The sequence below is a fragment of the Ceratosolen solmsi genome, unplaced genomic scaffold, assembly GCF_000503995.2.
Source record: "Ceratosolen solmsi marchali unplaced genomic scaffold, CerSol_1.0 scaffold31, whole genome shotgun sequence".
In the NCBI taxonomy this organism is placed as follows: Eukaryota; Metazoa; Arthropoda; class Insecta; order Hymenoptera; family Agaonidae; genus Ceratosolen; species Ceratosolen solmsi.
In genome coordinates, this window is record NW_011948432.1 from 1059816 (window position 1) to 1079707 (window position 19892).

A 19892-nucleotide genomic window follows, 5' to 3' on the forward strand; every position below is an offset into this window, starting at 1 on the left:
TCAAATTCATTAGTATTACTTTAACTTTAAAGAGGACAGTCATAAAATTTACTATTATCAGTTTTTTATTTTATATAATTTTTAATTGCTCTTAACGTACTCAGTAATATTAAAATTACTTTTATGAAAAGTCATGATGTATTAATATAATTTTTGTTCATCAATTGAATAATATCCTAACAAATATTAAATATTTTCATTTCACACTAGTCACGTATTAAAGATATACAATATTGTAAATTGTTCCAGTATTAAATTATAATTTTATTATGAGTATTTAACGCCTATTTTAATTAGACATTATTTTTTTAGTTACAACATGTCATAACTGATGAAAAATAACAAGTTTTATTTTATATAAAATGTTAGATTATATCTAATTGTAAAGCTTATTAATACATGTGTATTAATTAGACATAATCATAAAAAAAACAACAACTACAAAGAATTGTTTCAGTGAAATATGATGTATATTTTCGTATATTCAATATAAGATTTTCGATAATGTTGATTATCTGAAAAAATTTGATGAAAGCTTAATTAATCTTTTTAATTCGCATAACAATTTTATGGTTTTCGATTATTTTAAATTTAAGGTAAAATATAAATTCTAGCATTTTTCAACAATTATTTAATATAGCAAAAAATAGTCAGTTTAATAGATTGCTTTTCAATTTAAAAGAAAATTATTTACTAACAAAAAGTGATATTAAATTTTTTTATCATATTAAAACTTTATTTTTTGTGATATATAAGTTTTAAATGAGTATCATTAATTTTTAATAAATTTGTATATGTTTCTTCTAATACAAAAAAATCTTTACAAATATACAAATTGTTTTTGTTATATTAAATTTTTCATTTGCTTATATAATTTTTTTACATTACCACTTTTGTTATAATAGTAACATAAAAGTATCTGAAGGAGTACAGTTTTTAGTCGATCTTTATGAACTGTAATATACAATTTAGCTAAGCATGAAATAATACAAGTTGGAAATCGATGAAATATATAGATTCAAGTGATAATTTATAAAAATTAAAAATAACAAATATACTAATATTAAAGTCAGTTTTTTAATGTTTTTGTTTTATTTAATAATTCTAAATTTAATTAATAAATAAAATAATTGTTCGACTTTTTTCAAATCTATAATTAATTTGGAATGTAGCATAGTTAGGTATTTTAAAATTAATTTATATACTTATACGCACAAAAGAAATATATAAGGTGTAATATAATCTCATATTTAATTTATTGAAAGTAAAAACTGATATTTATTTATTTATTTATTTATTTAACCTTCTGATATAATGTATAAAAATTAATTATAATTTTAATAATATATATTATAAAATCATGTAAGATAAAGCTTCTTATTGCAATTAGAATGTTTGAAAATTTATAGGTTTTTATGATAGTGTGATACAAATGTAATATGCTCAACATAGTTCTTTTATATAATCTTTTTTGAAGGATTTGTAATTGTGTGGGAAATAAACGCTAATACTTACTTATGCAGCTTTGATAAAAAATTTCATTTTCAAAATTGGCAGTATTCTGTAATCTGTTTCAAATCAAACAGAAAGTAAGATAATATAAAAAAAAAATACAATATTTAAAATGGAATCGAATTAAAAATTTATAATATTTGTAATATAATTGGCTTGCTGTTATTTACTATATAAGTTGGAGTAATTAATATTTAAAAAACAAAAAAAAAAGCGATACCTTACTGTATATATATCCGAAACAGTGCAGATTATTATCTTTAAATATTGCCTCAAATAAAAGCTCATAACTTGTGTATGTGTGCGATAAAATTATTTCTTTGTATAATAATAGTAATAATCTCCCCCCCCCCCCACACACAATTATTAAAAAAATTAAACTCAGCTTGTAAAGAAATAATTTATTCATTCATCAATACCTTTATTTTGTTTAACCTAATTTTAATTTCCTTACTAATCAATTTATTAAGTACAGGATAAACTCGGTCAAATTTCCTAAAAAGTTTTTTAGAAAAACGAAACCCTGGCACTAATACTGTAGTTGTGAAGTAAGAACTTGCCAGATAGTCGCTCAAAAACGTACAAATATTTATAACTATGAACTTGAGTCTGTCATGATATCGTTGGCCGTAAATCAGCGTTAAACACATCATACCCCTAAAGCAAAGCTAATTAACAAGCCTTACCGAAGAAAAAGTACACGAAGCATCGGTTTGTTGTTTGCAGCAGGTGACATGCCCAGCAGTCGTGAGATCGAACGCGCGGAACGCAACGGTCGTTACAAGTCCGTGCGCCGGAAGGACAGCACGAGTAGCCTCGGCGGCAGCGAATTGGGCAGCGGGAGTCGCTCGAGCCATGCATACGAGGTCGCGGCGGCGGCCGCCGCCGCCGCGGTCGCCACCAGCGTTGGAGCCGAGGGTGGCAAGCGTCATCGCAGACACGGCAAGAGCAGTCGCAGTAGCTTCGGAAAAAAGAAGAAGAAGCGGTCGCGCGACGATAAAAGCCTGGCCCTGGCTAAAAAGCCCTTGGTCGAGTACTCGGACGTAAGCAGCGAGGACCTGTCCGAGCCGGAAGCTGGGGAGATACAGTCGGAGGACAGTCGGGGCGGAAATAACAGCTACACGGACGGCGAGGTACCCGACTCCCTTTTGCAACGAAGTCGTTACTATGGTGGTGGCGGGGACACGGGGCCCGTGATTCGGGCCCTCGACACCTCGCCCATCAGTCTCTCGCCGACGCCGCCGATGCAGCAGACGATCACCGGCGCGCCCCATCGTCACTCAAAAAAGACGCTACGTTACTCACCCCCGGAAGAGGAGCACCAGGTATCGATACTGCCGGACTACCAGGAGGACAGTCGGCGATTAGGTTCGCGACGCAAGGAGAAGAAACACAAACGCGACAAGAAAAAGAAGAGCCGTGGTAGCTTGAGTCCGGGTTCGAGCGTTGGCAAGAAGAAAAAACGCAAGTCGAAACGCGCCTCGCGCAGTCTCAGTCCCAACGTCATCGTCACGGGTACCGAGCTGCTGCACTCGCAGGCGCTCGCCAACTGGCGAATGCAACATCCGGGTCCGTCACCCCCGATGATGGCTCTCAAAGACAGCACCTCGCCGATATCGCCGGCGACGCCCCCGGAGCGGCGTTCGCCTAGCGACATGGACTTGGAGTCGCCACCTCGGCAACTTACGCCTCCGAGCCAGCACCAGTCGCTGCTGCATCAGCAGACGGGCCCGAGGCACGCGGCCGAGTCGCCGCACACGCCCCTTTTGCCACCCCGTGCGATAACGCCCGAGGGCCACCATCAATCCAAGTCCAAGGGCGGCCACCACAGTCCCGACGCGAGACACAAGCCCCAACAACAGCAGCATCAACAGCAACAACAGCAGCAGCTGCTGCATCAGTCTCACCCGCATTCGCACCCACATACACATCCCCACCAACATCCCCATGCCCATCCCCATCCCCATCCCCATACCCATCCCCATCCCCATCCCCATCCCCATCCCCATCCCCATCCCCATCCCCATCCCCATCCCCATCCCCATCCCCATCCCCATCCCCATCCCCATCCCCATCCCCATCCCCATCCCCATCCCCATCCCCATCCCCATCCCCATCCCCATCCCCATCCCCATCCCCATCCCCATCCCCATCCCCATCCCCATCCCCATCCCCATCCCCATCCCCATCCCCATCCCCATCCCCATCCCCATCCCCATCCCCATCCCCATCCCCATCCCCATCCCCATCCCCATAGCCACGGTAGCCCGAACCACTTGAGCGGTCCCGGCAGGCGAAGACCTCACAGTCCTAGTCCCCCGAGTCGGAGACGAGATCACAGTCCACCACGGCGAAGGGACTATAGTCCTTCGGGGCACGCGCCTTCTTCGATGCATAGACTCGGGAGGCACAGTCCTAGCCCTACGCCGCAGTCTATGCGCCGTCGGGAATTCAGCCCGAGCCCGAGTTCTCACAGGCGCAGCAGAGCTGACGAGCTCCTCCTTAGATCGCCCACTTCCTCGTCGAGCAAAAGGCGGCGAAGGGACGAGTCTGCGAGAAGGCACCGTCACCACGAAAAAGATCGGAGGGATAAGAGGAAGTCTGTCAGGAGTCCCGTCAGCTCCAGGTACGTTCCATTACTTTTATCAAACATTATCGCTACTGTGCAGTACTTGTAGTTGTAATTTGTAAGCGGATCATCAATTAGCTGTATTGCGTTTTATTTTATTTTACCGATCTTGTTTATCGCATGCTCGTGAAAAGGCGATTTTTTTTCTTCATTTACCTGATTATTGAATCGGATCTGTAAATCTTTAACGTTTTTCTCTCTCAATCTGATAAATAATAACTGTGAAATTTATGCAGCTTTTAAAAAATGTTTCAGATTTTATTTTCCGATATATTTAAAAAATTTCACGTTATTTTATTTCCAAATGTTATGGCTTTATTTAATTTAAGTTGTAAGTCCATTTCATTTTCATTTTACAATTTTCTTGATCGTTAATTAAAATTATGCTTAGTATTAGCCATCGTATTTGTGTTAATTTTTATCGTTGCTTTATTCGTTGAGACCCGCTACCATTAACAGCTTATAAAGATGACATTTATTAGGCTGGATTATAAAAAATAATTAAAAGAAAGTATATTTGACGTAAATAATTTTGAGAATATAGCAATTTAAATTAAAATAACAAAATTTTGATTTCAATCATTAATAGAGATACGATAATGATAATATAAATTATTTATTTAAAGTTCACAAGGCGCTTATTACAAAGTTCTTTGGCTTACTGAGCATTCAATTGCAAACGATAATTAGTTTATTATTATCTGAATTTTTTTTTTATTTTAAAAGTTTCGTTCATTAGAAGATATTGAATTTCAAAGTTGTGAAGTTTTAATGTGCTTTTAAAATTCTCAGTGGTTCGGTTCTTAAGTCTTTGATATTTGTATATTCGTGAGTATTGCGATTTTATTTATTTTTTTTTTTAATTATTGATGATTTCGAGCCGATGTGAATGATTAATTGAAACAAAATGATTATTCAATTTCAAATGCTTCGCAAACCATTAACAGAATAAGAATGTAAAATACATTCTTTATATTCATTTAAAGATTTATATGAATTAAAGATGCCTATTATATTTATCAATCCACTGAAAAGGTGTTTTTTTTTTTTTTTTTTTTTTTTTTTTTTTTTTTTTTTTTTTTTTTTTTTTTTTTTTTTTTTTTAATTGAAATTGCAATGTGGAGTAGAAGTTTTAATTAATATAATTTAAAATGAATAAATATTCTGAAGTCATTAATGCATGATTATGTGAATTAATTGAAACTAGCGTATGTACAAGTATGGATCACGACGTAAGTAAATCAGTTGTTAGTCTTTATCAGCTCATATAACAGCGCGTATATAACGCGCAATACTGTTAAAGTCAAGTTTGACTTAATGTCTTGATGAAGAAATTAAATTGCTTTTATAAAGAAGCAGCATTAAAACGAGTTGGATACCCATTTTTCATAAAATACTCTATTAACGCTTACTTACAGGCTATCGGGTCACCTTTCACGCTCCCGTTCGCGCAGCCCACACAGATGGCGAAAATCTTCTCGATCCCGGTCGCGCTCGCGACGGCGCAGTCGCACTCCCAAAAAATCGCGCTCACCCAACAGCAAACTCCACAAGTCCTCGCGCAAGCATCGCTCAAAAAGTCCGCGCATCTCGCGCATACCTTCGCCGGTGCACCGCTCGAGTCGCAAATCTCCGACGAGTATCTACGAGCGCAACCTCAAGGTTCAAGCAAAGATCAGCGAGACGAGTCTGTTTGCCGAGTTGGTCAAGGACAGGAACATGCGCGAACTCGCGTTCAAGAAGCTACAGGCGGCGAAGGAGAAGGCAAATCAAGATGAGGTCCAGATAATTGAGGGCTCTGACGAGAAGGACAACAGTAATGGTTCGTCTTCGACTACGACTATCATCGACAGGATGAATGACAAGTCGTCGACAGCCGCGACGACGCCCTGCCCCAGTATGGATCTTACCGTCGACGTATTGGACATACCTGTTCCCGTGATGACGAATGCCCCAATGCCGATGAATCTGGTACGCTGCAAAAATTTTTTGTAAATTATATTTCGCCATATTCTATATCACGTATCCGCTAAGGATTATTCGACTTACCTAGATATTGCTTTGTCATACTTATAATCCAATGTAATGATTATTTTTTGATGATTTGAGCATATTTATGTAAGCATGAGACACGCTGAAACGATGTTGATTAACCTGTAGGATTTCCTTTCAAAAGATATTAAAATAATGTTGAGAAAATATCAGCACGTACACTTAAAAAATTTATTCATAATAAATAATCTGTCACAATTTCACTATTATATACTAATAATTGTATTAATTCTTTGATTTGGAATGGACTGATTAAAACATAATAAATAAAAAAAAACATTAAACACATTTGTATTAAATCTTAGTATTTATTACTAATATACAATAATTATTTATAACGATATAGATAGAAATATTCTGATAGTGAATAAACTTTCTTTTTCTTTAAGTTCATGCATTATTTGGATAAATATAGCGAAGACTGCGATCATCTTTTTCCACTACTAATGAAATAGCTTAAAAAAGAAAGAAAAAAAGAAAAAGAAAAGAAGAACATTTCCCCCGGTGATGCGTTTCTTTCTTATTTCCCAATAATAATACCTTCAACTAACCAAGCCTAAACATAAGATATTAATTAAGCCTACAAAACTGGGAGCGATTGTTCGATGCATAAAATATTGTCCCTCAGCCACAAAATCAGCTACCCATACAGTCAAACCTGGTACCAGTGGTGACTGTGGAGACGAGTCCGGTGCCACCGATGCACGGCCCAGTCCCCGTAAGCTTAGCTGCTCCGATAGTCTACAGTTCAGCGTCAGCAGTGACGACGACGACGGCGGCGACAGTGGCGACGGCGGCACCCGGACTGCAGGCACCAATCGCCTACATCGATGAAACCTCGTCGGCCGGCAAGACGCCGCCGCTGCCAGGTCCGACGATCTCGAGCGTGCCCCAGCAGCAGAAGAGCGACGCGACGATAAACGCGGCAATACACGTGGGAGCCCCCATGCCCACGCAAGCCGTGCATGTATATAATTCCCCGGCATTGGGTAACGATGCGCCCGTTAGCGTCGTTACCAATCCCACGATTATGGTCACAGGTAAGGCTCCTCTTACCTTCGCCTCCGTCGCCGACGCGCGAGGCTTTATTCTTATGGTAGAATTCTTAAAAGCAAGATAATGATTGTTAATTATTTTTTTATGCTTGCATTGGCTATTTTTATTTAATTAGGTTTTTACGGATGTGAAATTTGAAAATAAGTATTTAAGTGCGTTTTAAAAAACATTTCTTTGTTTTTATGAGCCAAGCTTAACATAGTTCCGTTACGACGATTTGTACCATTTACTATTTAATTTTATTTTGTTACTATTATTCAGTGTTCGAAAAATACCACAAGCGAAACACTATCAAACACAGAAAAGTATTTATAATTATAAGTGACTTTTAAGTGCTGAGAAGTTTATGATTATTAAAATTGTTCAAATATTAATTTTAAAAGAATGAGCTGCAATCCTGAAATATATGGAGACACGTAAATAACCCGACTAAAATGATTGCAACTGTAATGAATCGTGGAGGTTCGCTTTAAAATCATCAAACGAATGTTTTAATATTTATAGGCCCAGTGTAATTTAACATTTTTGTTTAAATACCATATATTCCCTTACAAAAACGTAAATTTATATGGATTAGAAAAGATTAAGCATGTAAATTGTTCTTCTTTTTTTTTCTTCCGAATTTTTATTAATTCTATGTTTTTTTTTTTAAACATTTACTGAATAACATTCAGTCCTTATATTATATCCATTCTTTAAAGTAGACGAGAGCAATGCTAATAAAATTCCATCTTCATAAAATCGTTGAATTTCCAAGTAAAAAAATGCTGGGCTAATTAATTTATAGGTATTCTTGTGGGACATTATTAATTCAAGACGTGAAAAAATCTCAAGAAAAATGTTAACTCCGAATGCGGATAATTGAAATATCATCCACATATGAGCATTGCGCCATACGTATTTGAAAGTCACTTTCCTTGATGGTGAGATATTACAAGAACACGTCTGATAACTGTTACAACAGGTGTGCAGTCTCTACCTCCTCCAATACAGCAAATACCACAGCAGCAACCATTGCAGCAGATACAACATCAAATGCAGCAACAGATGCAGCCGCAAGCGTTACAGTCGCAGTTAGAGCCTCAGCAGCATCAGCAGCAGCATCAGCAGCAGCATCAGCAGCAGCAGCAGCAACAACAACAACAACAACAACAACAACAACAACAACAACAACAACAACAACAACAACAACAACAACAACAACAACAACAACAACAACAACAACAACAACAACAACAACAACAACAACAACAACAACAACAACAACAACAACAACAACAACAACAACAACAACAACAACAACAACAACAACAACAACAACAACAACAACAACAACAACAACAACAACAACAACAACAACAACAACAACAACAACAACAACAACAACAACAACAACAACAACAACAACAACAACAACAACAACAACAACAACAACAACAACAACAACAACAACAACAACAACAACAACAACAACAACAACAACAACAACAACAACAACAACAACAACAACAACAACAACAACAACAACAACAACAACAACAACAACAACAACAACAACAACAACAACAACAACAACAACAACAACAACAACAACAACAACAACAACAACAACAACAACAACAACAACAACAACAACAACAACAACAACAACAACAACAACAACAACAACAACAACAACAACAACAACAACAACAACAACAACAACAACAACAACAACAACAACAACAACAACAACAACAACAACAACAACAACAACAACAACAACAACAACAACAACAACAACAACAACAACAACAACAACAACAACAACAACAACAACAACAACAACAACAACAATCGCAACAACAACAACAGCATCATCATCAGCATCATCAGCATCATCATCATCTCCAGCAGCATCCCGAAATCAAGTCTGTTTCGTCAGGTCTATCACAAGTGCCTGTTTTAGTGCCTCTTCCTGTGCCAGCTCCACCTTCTACCAACAACTCCGTTTCCACGCTCATACATCCTCACATCGTGACTAATGTCCCGACACCGTCATCCGTATCCGTATCTGCCTTCCCCGTATCACCAGCGATCGCCAAATTCAGCACACCTAATAACCTCGTACCACTTAAGTCCGTTGATCCGCCAAAACCACCGCTGGTATCCTTCAAAACCAAGAGTCTTTCTAAGCTTCCACTGCCCCCCGGCATCAATCAGAATGATCTCGAGAGCATAGACTCACCGCCGAGCCGCTCACCAAGTCCGATGTCTATACTCACCACTCCCAAGCCAGCAGTGAAGATTCTTGTACCTTCTGTGCCCGTTGCTCTTACCGCAACGACGCCCACAATGGGAAAGCCAGGATTACAGAGGAAGAGCATCAAGGATCTGCCCATGCCACCAGGTTTTAATTTAATCTCTCTTAACGTTAATGAAATATTATTACAAGTTACCGAAAGATATATAGTCTGACTCGCTACCCTTATCGAACTAACGACTTAGGGAACTTACCAATTTTACCATACTCGTACGGAATAATTCATTTCAACGTTTTTGGATAAATTAAATTTCCAAAGTGTGTTTTAAAAGATTCATTAAAGGCCAAAAAAATTAAATACAGTATGTATATATGTGAATATTCATTTTTGTTCTGTTTTTGTTTTTAATATTTAATATTTAAGATTTTGCGGATCTCAATTTGTGAGGAAAAGTGAGAGAGAAAAAGAGGTGAGTAGTAGTCGGTTCCCTCTTTTAAGCTCTTCATATTTTCCATCATAATTTGAATTTAATACTGTCGATGTGTTTCAAATTGTGGATACTTTTCTCTGAATATATGAAAAATAATTTGTAAAACTTTCCATCGATGCATAACTTATTTTAAACTTACCAGACCTTGCGTATTAAAAAATTTTTTTCTATTTAATCACATCCCGTAAAAGCCAATATACGATAATTAAAATTTTAAGTTAATTACTACAAAAATCTTGCAGTTAAATTTAATAAGATCGTGAATAGTAAAATGCACGATTAAACAATGATATAATGTTTATATTACAGTTGTGCCTGGCTCCGAAGATCTTAGCGGGGAAGACGATACGACAGCCACTCCTCCTCGAAGTAGAGTAGAAAGAATACCTCCAAAGCCAAAGTTAAAGAGACCGAAAATATTGAAGAGAAGGGGCTCGCGTAATAATCACATGCCAATGTCGGCTTCCGGCGGAAAAGATTGGGGAGAGCGATGTGTCGATGTTTTCGAGGTTATCGATCAAATTGGCGAAGGTACTTATGGTCAGGTTTATAAGGCACAGGACAAGCGAGCGGGCGTAATAGTCGCTCTTAAGAAAGTTAGATTAGAGAATGAGAAAGATGGCTTTCCTATTACGGCTGTAAGAGAAATTAAGATATTACGACAGCTCAATCACAAAAACATCGTCAATCTTAGGGAAATCGTGACGGATAAACAAGACGCCATTGATTTTCGAAAGGTAAAATCATCGAGGCTATTCGTAACGGTTAATATAATCATATTAAACGATTAACATAATAAAATTACGTTGTCGTTTCCAGGATAAAGGCTCGTTTTATTTAGTCTTCGAATACATGGATCACGACCTCATGGGATTACTAGAATCGGGAATGGTTGATTTTAACGAAATGAATAACGCAAGCATTATGAAACAATTACTGGATGGATTAAATTACTGTCATAGTAAAAACTTCTTGCATCGAGATATTAAATGTTCTAATATACTTATGAATAACAAGTGCGTCTACCAATTAATGCTAAAACTATGCTCCCCATTGCTTTCTCCATTTTCATTACGTATACAAATTATTTATATTTATTCTTAGGGGCGAAGTTAAATTAGCTGATTTTGGCTTGGCTAGACTTTATAATGCCGAAGATAGGCAGCGTCCTTACACTAACAAAGTAATTACTTTGTGGTATAGGCCACCGGAGTTATTGCTGGGAGAGGAACGTTATGGGCCTGCTATTGACGTATGGAGCTGTGGGTGCATTTTGGGAGAGCTTTTCTCCAAAAAACCACTTTTCCAAGTAACGCTTTAAATTCTTAAACTTGAAATAATATTATCAAAGTAGCTTGATATAATACCGATTTTTCGCATTTTTTTATTAGGCAAATGTTGAAATGATGCAGTTAGATATCATTTCAAAAGTTTGTGGGACACCAACACCCGCAGTATGGCCATCTGTGATAAAATTGCCACTATGGCATACATTAAAACCTAAAAAGACGTACAGGCGACGACTTCGAGAAGATTTTCAATTTATGCCACCAACAGCTCTAGATTTGTTAGATAAAATGTTAGAATTAGATCCGGAAAAGCGTATAACGGCTGCTGATGCTTTAAAAAGTCCTTGGCTCAAAAACGTTCAACCAGAACAGTATGTGCTTTCGTTTAATTTAAAAAGACAAAGAGTATTTAGAATTTCACATATTTTTACATTCTAAACATTTATATTCTGTATGAAAAACATCGTACTTTTGTCTTCATTAAATATTGCTAAATGGTTTTACTTAATTATTGCAATTTTCTTTTTTTTTTTTTTTTTTTTTTTTTTTTTTTATTATATATTTTTATTATTTAAGACTAATCTACGTTTTTTCCAATATATTAATTATTTATTTTTTACGCTAGAATGCCGTCACCACAACTGCCCACGTGGCAAGATTGTCATGAGTTGTGGAGTAAAAAGAGAAGACGTCAATTAAGGGAACAACAAGAGAGCTCACAAGGCAGAATTCCTCTCCTGTCAGTGCCGAATAGAGGTGGAATACAAAAAGCTATTGAGGACCTATCCGACGTCGGAGGGTGAGTAGTAGTAGATGGCTGATTGAACAATCAGTTAAAATTCCAGCAAGGCATTGAAGAATGTACATTCACGTATACACGTGGTTGTAAATTAAAAGCAACATTTGTTATATTTTTTATTGTTCATAAAAATTAAATTTCTTATAAAAGCATATTGCGCCAAAGAAATGCAATAGTATTGTAACAAATATATTCTAGAATGTCGTGAATTGTAAAAGAAAAAATGAAAAAAGAAATTTTAAAAGTTTTCAATTCAAAAATGTTTATCAACTATATGTGATAGATATTTTTAAGCCAATCTTACTTTCTTTTAAATAAATATTTTAAACATTCATAGATTCTACAATTTATATGAAATTATTTGAGAAAACTATAAAAAAAAATATATAATGATGTAATAATACCAACGTACAGGTCTACGAGAATATGTAAGGAAAACCTTATCTGTAAATAAAGTGTATGGATATAATGGAGTAGTAGCTGTATAGCATCATCAACAACGCAAACTACAAGGAATATCGACAATATGGAAATGAAGAAAATTGTTATATGTTCATAAGGCATTATGTTATATGCGTCAATAACCTAATGCTATTTATATTATCCATAAGAATTTCAACTGTTTCTATGAATTAGGCTTGGCTTAATCGCTTTCCTTTGATCAACCAGCTACTTTAGCTCGTTAATTTTGTATATTAAAAAATAATTATGGATTTCATTTAAAATTAATTTTAAGTGCAAGGTTATTTTAAATATTCGTTAGCCTTAAAGTCTACTCTTAATATTATTCAGTTTTAATTGAACGGAATTCATGAAGCAAAACTAAATATATATATATATATACATTATTACCTAAGATTATATGATAATGATAACAATAATGAACTGTAATATAAAGAATGGCTGCTTTGAGTCAACACTTTTTATACTGTGTGTATGATAAACATATTTCCTAATATCGAAGTAATGAAATAATGTTACTCTCTTTATCGTAATCCTAGTACATTAAATACAAAGGATACCTTATTAATGTGGATTTTCACAGATAATATTGGATAGATGAAGTAGCAGGATTGAGTACACACTGGGAACATGTGAATAAGAAACAAAACAAAAAAAAGAGCTTTTGTAAACAAAACATTTTTTATTGACATACCTTGATGTTTTACAAAAATCGAAAAACAAATTCTAAGACTCACATGAAATCCTTATTTACGATTATGTGATTCCACATCAATGCTGTGAAAGTTTTTGAGTCATATATGCGATTAAATAATTTAGTTAAATATTCTTCATGTACAATTTTAAAACTGATTTTATTAATAAACATTCGATTTTGTTTCAATTTTCTTTTTCGTTTATTTTTCTTTAAACAAAACAAAAAAAAAAAAAACAAAAAAAAAAAAAATGATGAAAATTACATTAGTTAAAAAGAAATGTAAAAATAAGTTTAATTTTATATACTGTTTTTATAATTTTTATCCTAACAAGATATTTGAAGCAAATGGTAAGATTCATTAAAATTGATATTTGTAGAAAATAATTACTACTTACTGCCCCTAGTCGTTAAAATATATATTTACGCGTATATATTATAACTATACGTACGCAGAGAAAACGGTCCGGTCGAAACGAAAGTGAATGTCATATTTAATAATTTTCATCATTTTTTTTTACAAAATAATTTCCCTAAAATTTTATAAATTATTTATATGTAATACATTCAAAATTCTTATTTTAAATATATCACCAAATGTATTTATGTGGAATTAAAAATCGTCAATTAAAGATGTTAAAAATGATTATATCAAAATTATTTAAATAGCTAACAAAGTAAAAAAAAATTGTGTTTCAGGAAGTAAATTTTAATGGCCAAATGTGATAGAGGAACAATTTTATAGCACATTTAGAGTGTATGTAGGTAATCAAAAATTTCCAATTACCTATACTTTCTAAATTCACGTTTGTAACAAAGTGTTCATATTTGAGCTTCAAAGTCAAGATAACCATTCATTTAATTTATTCCTACTAAACAAATAATAACATGCTTTTCTTGCTAGAATCATTCATTGAACTTTCATTAGCTATTTATACATTATCATGTGATGTCATTATGGTTCCCTGTGTGTCTCCAGTGAAATTTTAAAATAAATTTAATACAATTAAATACAAAATCATGAAAATGTTACGACGTAAAATTTTTAATATAAATTACATTGTAAAATTTCTCAAATATGAAGTATCACGAATTTAACAAATATTTATAAGTTGAGATTTTCAATAGATCTGAAATCTTTTAAATTTAAACCATTATGTCACATTTATTAGTAGTGAATAATACTATTTAAAACAAAATTAAAATAACCTATTAATTAAAATGTTTCATGATTTTGATGTTTTTTAGATCATAAATTACAATCAATTATGTATGTTACTTATTTCAGATCATCTAAGAGATTGAAAATGGAGGCAGGCTACAACTCCCATAGGTATAATTCTGAACCACACTTGGGTAGCGATGGTATATTTGGTCAAGGTGGTCCATTTAGTACTTCTCCTTATGGTTATCATAGTCCCCCATTGATAAAAGCGAGATCTAATCCAAGAGAAGTATCCCACTTTGCAGAGTACATTAATGAAGATACTCTAGCTCGTAAACTGAGTAATCTTACTAGTGCTTTAAATCAAGGAAAGCCAATCAGCGTAGATGATCTTATGTCTCTCAGAACGGATAATGAGGTAAAAGTTTCATTATCGACAAGTTTATTAAAAATAACAAGAGTATACATGTTTACACATTACAATATATTCTCCCATCGTTGCAATTAGTAGAGTAATAAATAATAAGTCAATCGAAATTATAATTAATTTAATAGAATAATAATAAAATTAGTGCAATTTATCATCCTCATGAGTATATTTGAATAGGAAATTATATATTTAATTTACATATATAATAATAAGCTATCTTAACTAATTTCATTATCCTTGCCTCGTATAATTATAATGTTTATCTTTGTTTATATTTCTCTCTAACTGTCCATGTCAGTTCATACATTTCATTAATTGACAATTATGTAATTATTTATAAAACAGACTGATCCAAAAGCTGCCCAATTATTAGCAGAGTTACAAACTGAACTTCGCTTAGCGACTAATTCAAGACAAAGTGGATTGTTCGATCCACATCAACCAGTCCTTAATCCACCGATGCTAGGTTAGTATCAATTAGTTTTTATACAAACTATTATGAAATAATAATTTTGTAGATGCACCTTTTCCAGCTGCAAATACAGGTCAAAAAGGTAACTTTGATGCACATGCTGTATACGCAGGTGATGATGCAGTAAGTTCTGGAAGATGGTCCCAGCTGGCCACGATCGGTGTTAGAACAGCTCTTTCTGCACTAATGTCACGTTATGGCATGGAGTCATACAATTCTCTCCCTGTTACCGTCAATAGACCGCCAGGTAAACTGGTCGCTAGCCTGCAGAATAATATTTTCCTGCCCTCGACATCCTCTCAATCTGCGTATAGCTCCTAAATATTTTTTTTTTTGTACATATTGTACAACTTGTGACCCATTGTGTAAAAGAATAAGTCATTTGCAAATATTTTGTCAATAATTTAAAAATAGTTTTAAATGATTAAGAATATGCCATTTTTAGCCTCATATGACATGATTGTATTTGTAATTTTAATGAAATAATTTCATTATTATGCTCATCTATTACAAGCTTTATAATTCATTCTTGATTCGTTATTAAGTGAATTGGAAGAATTAAATATAAATCTACACATAATAAAATAATAAGCTATACTTGTGTATATTAATTTTGCTATTTAGATCTACATATGGCATAAGCGTGCACACGAAGTTACTTGTTTATAGTCAAATCAATCAATTTGTATTGAAAATAAGTTCTACATCTATATTTTGCGTATTTATTTGTCTAATTAGGTGTCTAACAAATTTTTACGGTATTTTTGCTGTAAATGTATTTATGGAATGTAATGTAAATATCATAAAAAATCCATGTTAATAAATAAATAGACTGAAATATATAATTTCCAATCAGGTTTTTTATCACTAATATAATGTTGTATTAAAAAGAATTTAGGAATTAATAGAAAATATATTGTATATATTTGTAGAATAGAATAAAACTTATAATGATAAATCAAAGTATCCTAACTTTATAATAAAAATCATAGATTTACTATGTAGCAAAAGATTACAATATTTTGTAAAGTAAATTTTTTTTTCAACTTGTTAATATCTATAATTCTATTTTTATTGTAAATCGATACAAATTAGTATGACTACATTAAGTAATCAATTTTACGTTTTTTACTTATCTTTTGCAATAAATTTCCAGATTGATTTGGAGATGTGTTATTAAAAAAAGATGCAAGAGGTTAGAATGGTGAAAACACGTGAAATCATTGCTGACAACGACAAAGTCGAACTTTATAAAGAGAAGAGATGTGATTGGTAACATTGATCTGACTCCAAATATAACGAATGAAATAACGCGAAGATGATCATGTGACGATGGAAAGAGAGAAATAGATATAATAAATAGCAATATCTGTTTAATCAAAGCAACAATAGGTTGTGTTATGGATTCGCTGGGTTTAAAAATATGAATCTTTCTTTTCATAAAAAGATTAATTGTATAGGACTGATAATATCTATTGCTATATTTATTTAAGACAGTTATGCTTTTTCATTCGACAGCGAATTTATAACGTAAAAAAATGGATTGGTGTTCAAATTCTTTTGAACCCAACCTCAAATTTGTGTTGGAATTAAACGAAGAATTGAAAACTAAATATTTTGAACGTCATGAAAAAGCTAAATACATATTGGAAAATTTTTTACATTCTCTGCAACATATATTTCACAAGCATCAGAGTAAGTTATTCAATAACTATCGCTATTTTAATTGTTGCACAATTTGCCCAATTTTCCATAAATATTAGTACACACAAAATTATTTTATTACTTGCATTCCATGCGGATATAAAAATTGGAAAATTTGTCAAATTACAAATTTTTTAATTCGTGTCAATGGCATCAATTTGTACATATTAACAAATTAAATATCTTATAATGGCTGATAATAAAATCGACTTTTAATAAATATGTACACGTGTTCTTAATTACTAAATATCTAAATATCATAATAATTTTTGTTTAATTTTATTTTATAAGACAAATTTGTACTTGCAGAATTATTAGCAGATAATATTGAATTGTCCATAATAAATGAAAAACTTAAACAGATTATCAACAAAAATGAATCTAATCATCAAAAAATGTAAGTTATTAATTATAACCTAATTTGATCATGAATAATATTTATATAATTTTTGTTTGAATATAAAAATGTTTTAACTTTAATTTCCTTGTCAGTTATATTTACTATACCTGAGAGAAAATTTTTATTTTCTTTAAAATAGTTAATTTTGTATTTGTATATAAAATGAAAAGTTTCTTATATATTGTGTTTTAGTTCTCTAAACAGTAATTATCAGTTTTCACAAATATTAGAATCTAATTCAAATTGTAACCTTAAAATTACAAATAAAATCCCAGATCCTGGTGAACAAATAAATAATAAAATTTGCAATAAAAGCATTAATAGAGAAAAAGAAAATATTAATACATTTGTACCAATATTTTCATCTGATTTTTTATCTGATGAAGATTTTCAAAAGCAGAATTCTCCCCCACTAGCGCTGGTTAAATCTAGCTTAGTACAAGTGCAAAGTAGTCCCATTCTATGTAGGCGTAAAAAGACTACCTCAAAGAAAACTGATTTATCATCAAATAGTGCAGGGCGTATTACAAGCTCTAGTGAAAGTAAAGTGAGTTTAATAAGTCCATCATCTGCTTTAATAGAAAAAAATATTATTGAAACTGGAAATGAATTTCACAAGGGATGTGAACAGAAAAATACCAAAAAAAATTTTAAATCAATAGAAAATATAGTGCAAATACCAGCAGAAGATATTCAAAATAAGAATCAAGGTTACCAAATTATAAGTGTTTCAAAAAATAATTATGGAAAGAGCGAATTTCTTGATAAAGGTAAAAAATTTCGACAAACCAAATTAACACTAAGAAAAGTTGCCCCAATTATCGATGTTAGTAAGTGTGGATCTATTGAAAATATTAAGAGTGAAAATAAAAGTCAATATAGAAAAGAAAATACAGATAATGAAACTTTTTTTAATTGTGAATTTAGTTATGAAAATATAAAAACAGATAATGAAGAGAATAGTAAAAATAAAGTACATGATGCATTGCCTAGTAAACAGGAGTGTTCCGCATTAAAAAGTGCATCAGTTGAAATAAATAAGTTTGCACTTACAGATAGTCAAAATATCATAAATAAATCATTGAAGGATGACGAATTAATAGAAACAAGTCCTATTCAAAATGAAAATTCAAAATTAAGAACTAAACTTAATCTAAATAAAAGACCTAATGTTAATAGAACAAAATTGAAAACATTAAATGTACAAAATACTACGAAAGGCTTAAATTTAGAAAATAATACCAAAGATAATTTTACTTGTGAGAACAGTTGTGACGGTACTAAAATTGTAACAAAATCACCTGAATTCAAACAACGTAATCGACGGAATAGTTATATTGTCAGCAAAAAACATAAACATAAACAATTAGAACATCAAAAGACTTGCCACGATGAAACTTACTTTTCTCCAGTTGAAAGAACTGTAAAGACAAATGCTGTAACTTTATACAACATAAATTCAACTAAATTTGAAGATGAAATGAAATATGATACTCCACCGGCAAAAAAAATGTTATTAAATAGTTTTGATACGTGAGTATTTTTATTTATTATTTATAGTGTACATACTTCAGTACCAATAATGATTATAATCAATTATAATTAATATATTTTCAGAATACCTGGTAGGAAAAGAGAAAGTCCAGATCACGCTTATAAAGAAGGACCTGTAAGAAATAAACTTGAAAAAGCTGAATTACCAGGGTGGTGCTGTAGAGATTGTGAGAAGGTGCATATTAAAAAAATATATGAAAAAACTAAGAAATATTTTTTAATATTGTAAAATTAATAACAATTTTAATTTAAAATTTACACCTAATTTTAATTTAATTATTGCAATTATTTAAAAACTAACGAATAGTAATTTTACAGTGGTATTCTCATCTATCTATGGAAGAAAAACAAAAACGAAAAAATGAATGTTCTAAACATAGAGGAAGATATAAAGCCGATATTTTAACACCAGAAAGTAAGTCTAACGGGTAATGACGTTTATCAATATCTTATCGACTAATTAATAATTTGCATTTGTAGGTTTCTGGAATCCTGTTTTTGAGGACACAAACGCTTCATTTTTATAAACATTAATTATATTATGTAGGTATAACTTACACATAAAAAAAAATTTATATTTATAATATAGAATGTATAAAAATTACTGGCATATTGTAAAATTTTTATATATAAAAAAAAGTACACTTATAATTAGTAAATGTTTATATAATGTGTTATTTATAAAAATAAAAAAAAAAAAACAATGTAAAATATGGATATATTTTTATATTAATAAAAGTATTGTTTGTATTATATTAAAAGACTACAATTTTGAACATAGATTGATTTATTCTTTTACAACATATATTATACTCTTCAGTAACATAGTATATAGTTTTCTTTTTATATAGATATATCATTTTTGATTTACACAAAAATATAGAATCTCGCAAGTCGATGTTAAAAGTAGCTAAGCAAACTCATTTAGTTTAAGACCAGTT

At 32.6% G+C, this 19892-nt stretch overlaps 2 protein-coding genes across 2 annotated transcripts in view; both read left to right on the forward strand.

Moving 5' to 3' along the window:
* Positions 1 to 16059, forward strand: part of Cdk12 (Cyclin-dependent kinase 12) — a 17072-nt gene extending 1013 nt beyond the window's left edge. Inside the window, exons 2-15 of the mRNA XM_011502170.1 lie at positions 2239 to 3362; positions 3768 to 4138; positions 5560 to 6112; positions 6822 to 7233; positions 8214 to 8279; positions 8994 to 9638; positions 10292 to 10719; positions 10802 to 10998; positions 11087 to 11291; positions 11374 to 11642; positions 11897 to 12070; positions 14515 to 14809; positions 15167 to 15287; positions 15340 to 16059. Of these exons, the coding sequence (XP_011500472.1) occupies positions 2247 to 3362; positions 3768 to 4138; positions 5560 to 6112; positions 6822 to 7233; positions 8214 to 8279; positions 8994 to 9638; positions 10292 to 10719; positions 10802 to 10998; positions 11087 to 11291; positions 11374 to 11642; positions 11897 to 12070; positions 14515 to 14809; positions 15167 to 15287; positions 15340 to 15614 (5127 nt within the window). The 5' untranslated portion in view covers positions 2239 to 2246 and the 3' untranslated portion in view covers positions 15615 to 16059. The remainder of the gene's footprint in view (positions 1 to 2238; positions 3363 to 3767; positions 4139 to 5559; positions 6113 to 6821; positions 7234 to 8213; positions 8280 to 8993; positions 9639 to 10291; positions 10720 to 10801; positions 10999 to 11086; positions 11292 to 11373; positions 11643 to 11896; positions 12071 to 14514; positions 14810 to 15166; positions 15288 to 15339) is intronic.
* A 392-nt stretch (positions 16060 to 16451) lies between these two features.
* On the forward strand, positions 16452 to 19478 carry LOC105364389 (uncharacterized). Its single transcript, XM_011502301.1, has 6 exons — positions 16452 to 16988; positions 17307 to 17394; positions 17590 to 18930; positions 19015 to 19126; positions 19270 to 19366; positions 19432 to 19478. The coding sequence occupies exons 1-6, from the start codon at positions 16832 to 16834 to the stop codon at positions 19476 to 19478; spliced, it is 1842 nt and encodes a 613-aa protein (XP_011500603.1). The 5' UTR covers positions 16452 to 16831.
* Positions 19479 to 19892: the final 414 nt, after the last annotated feature.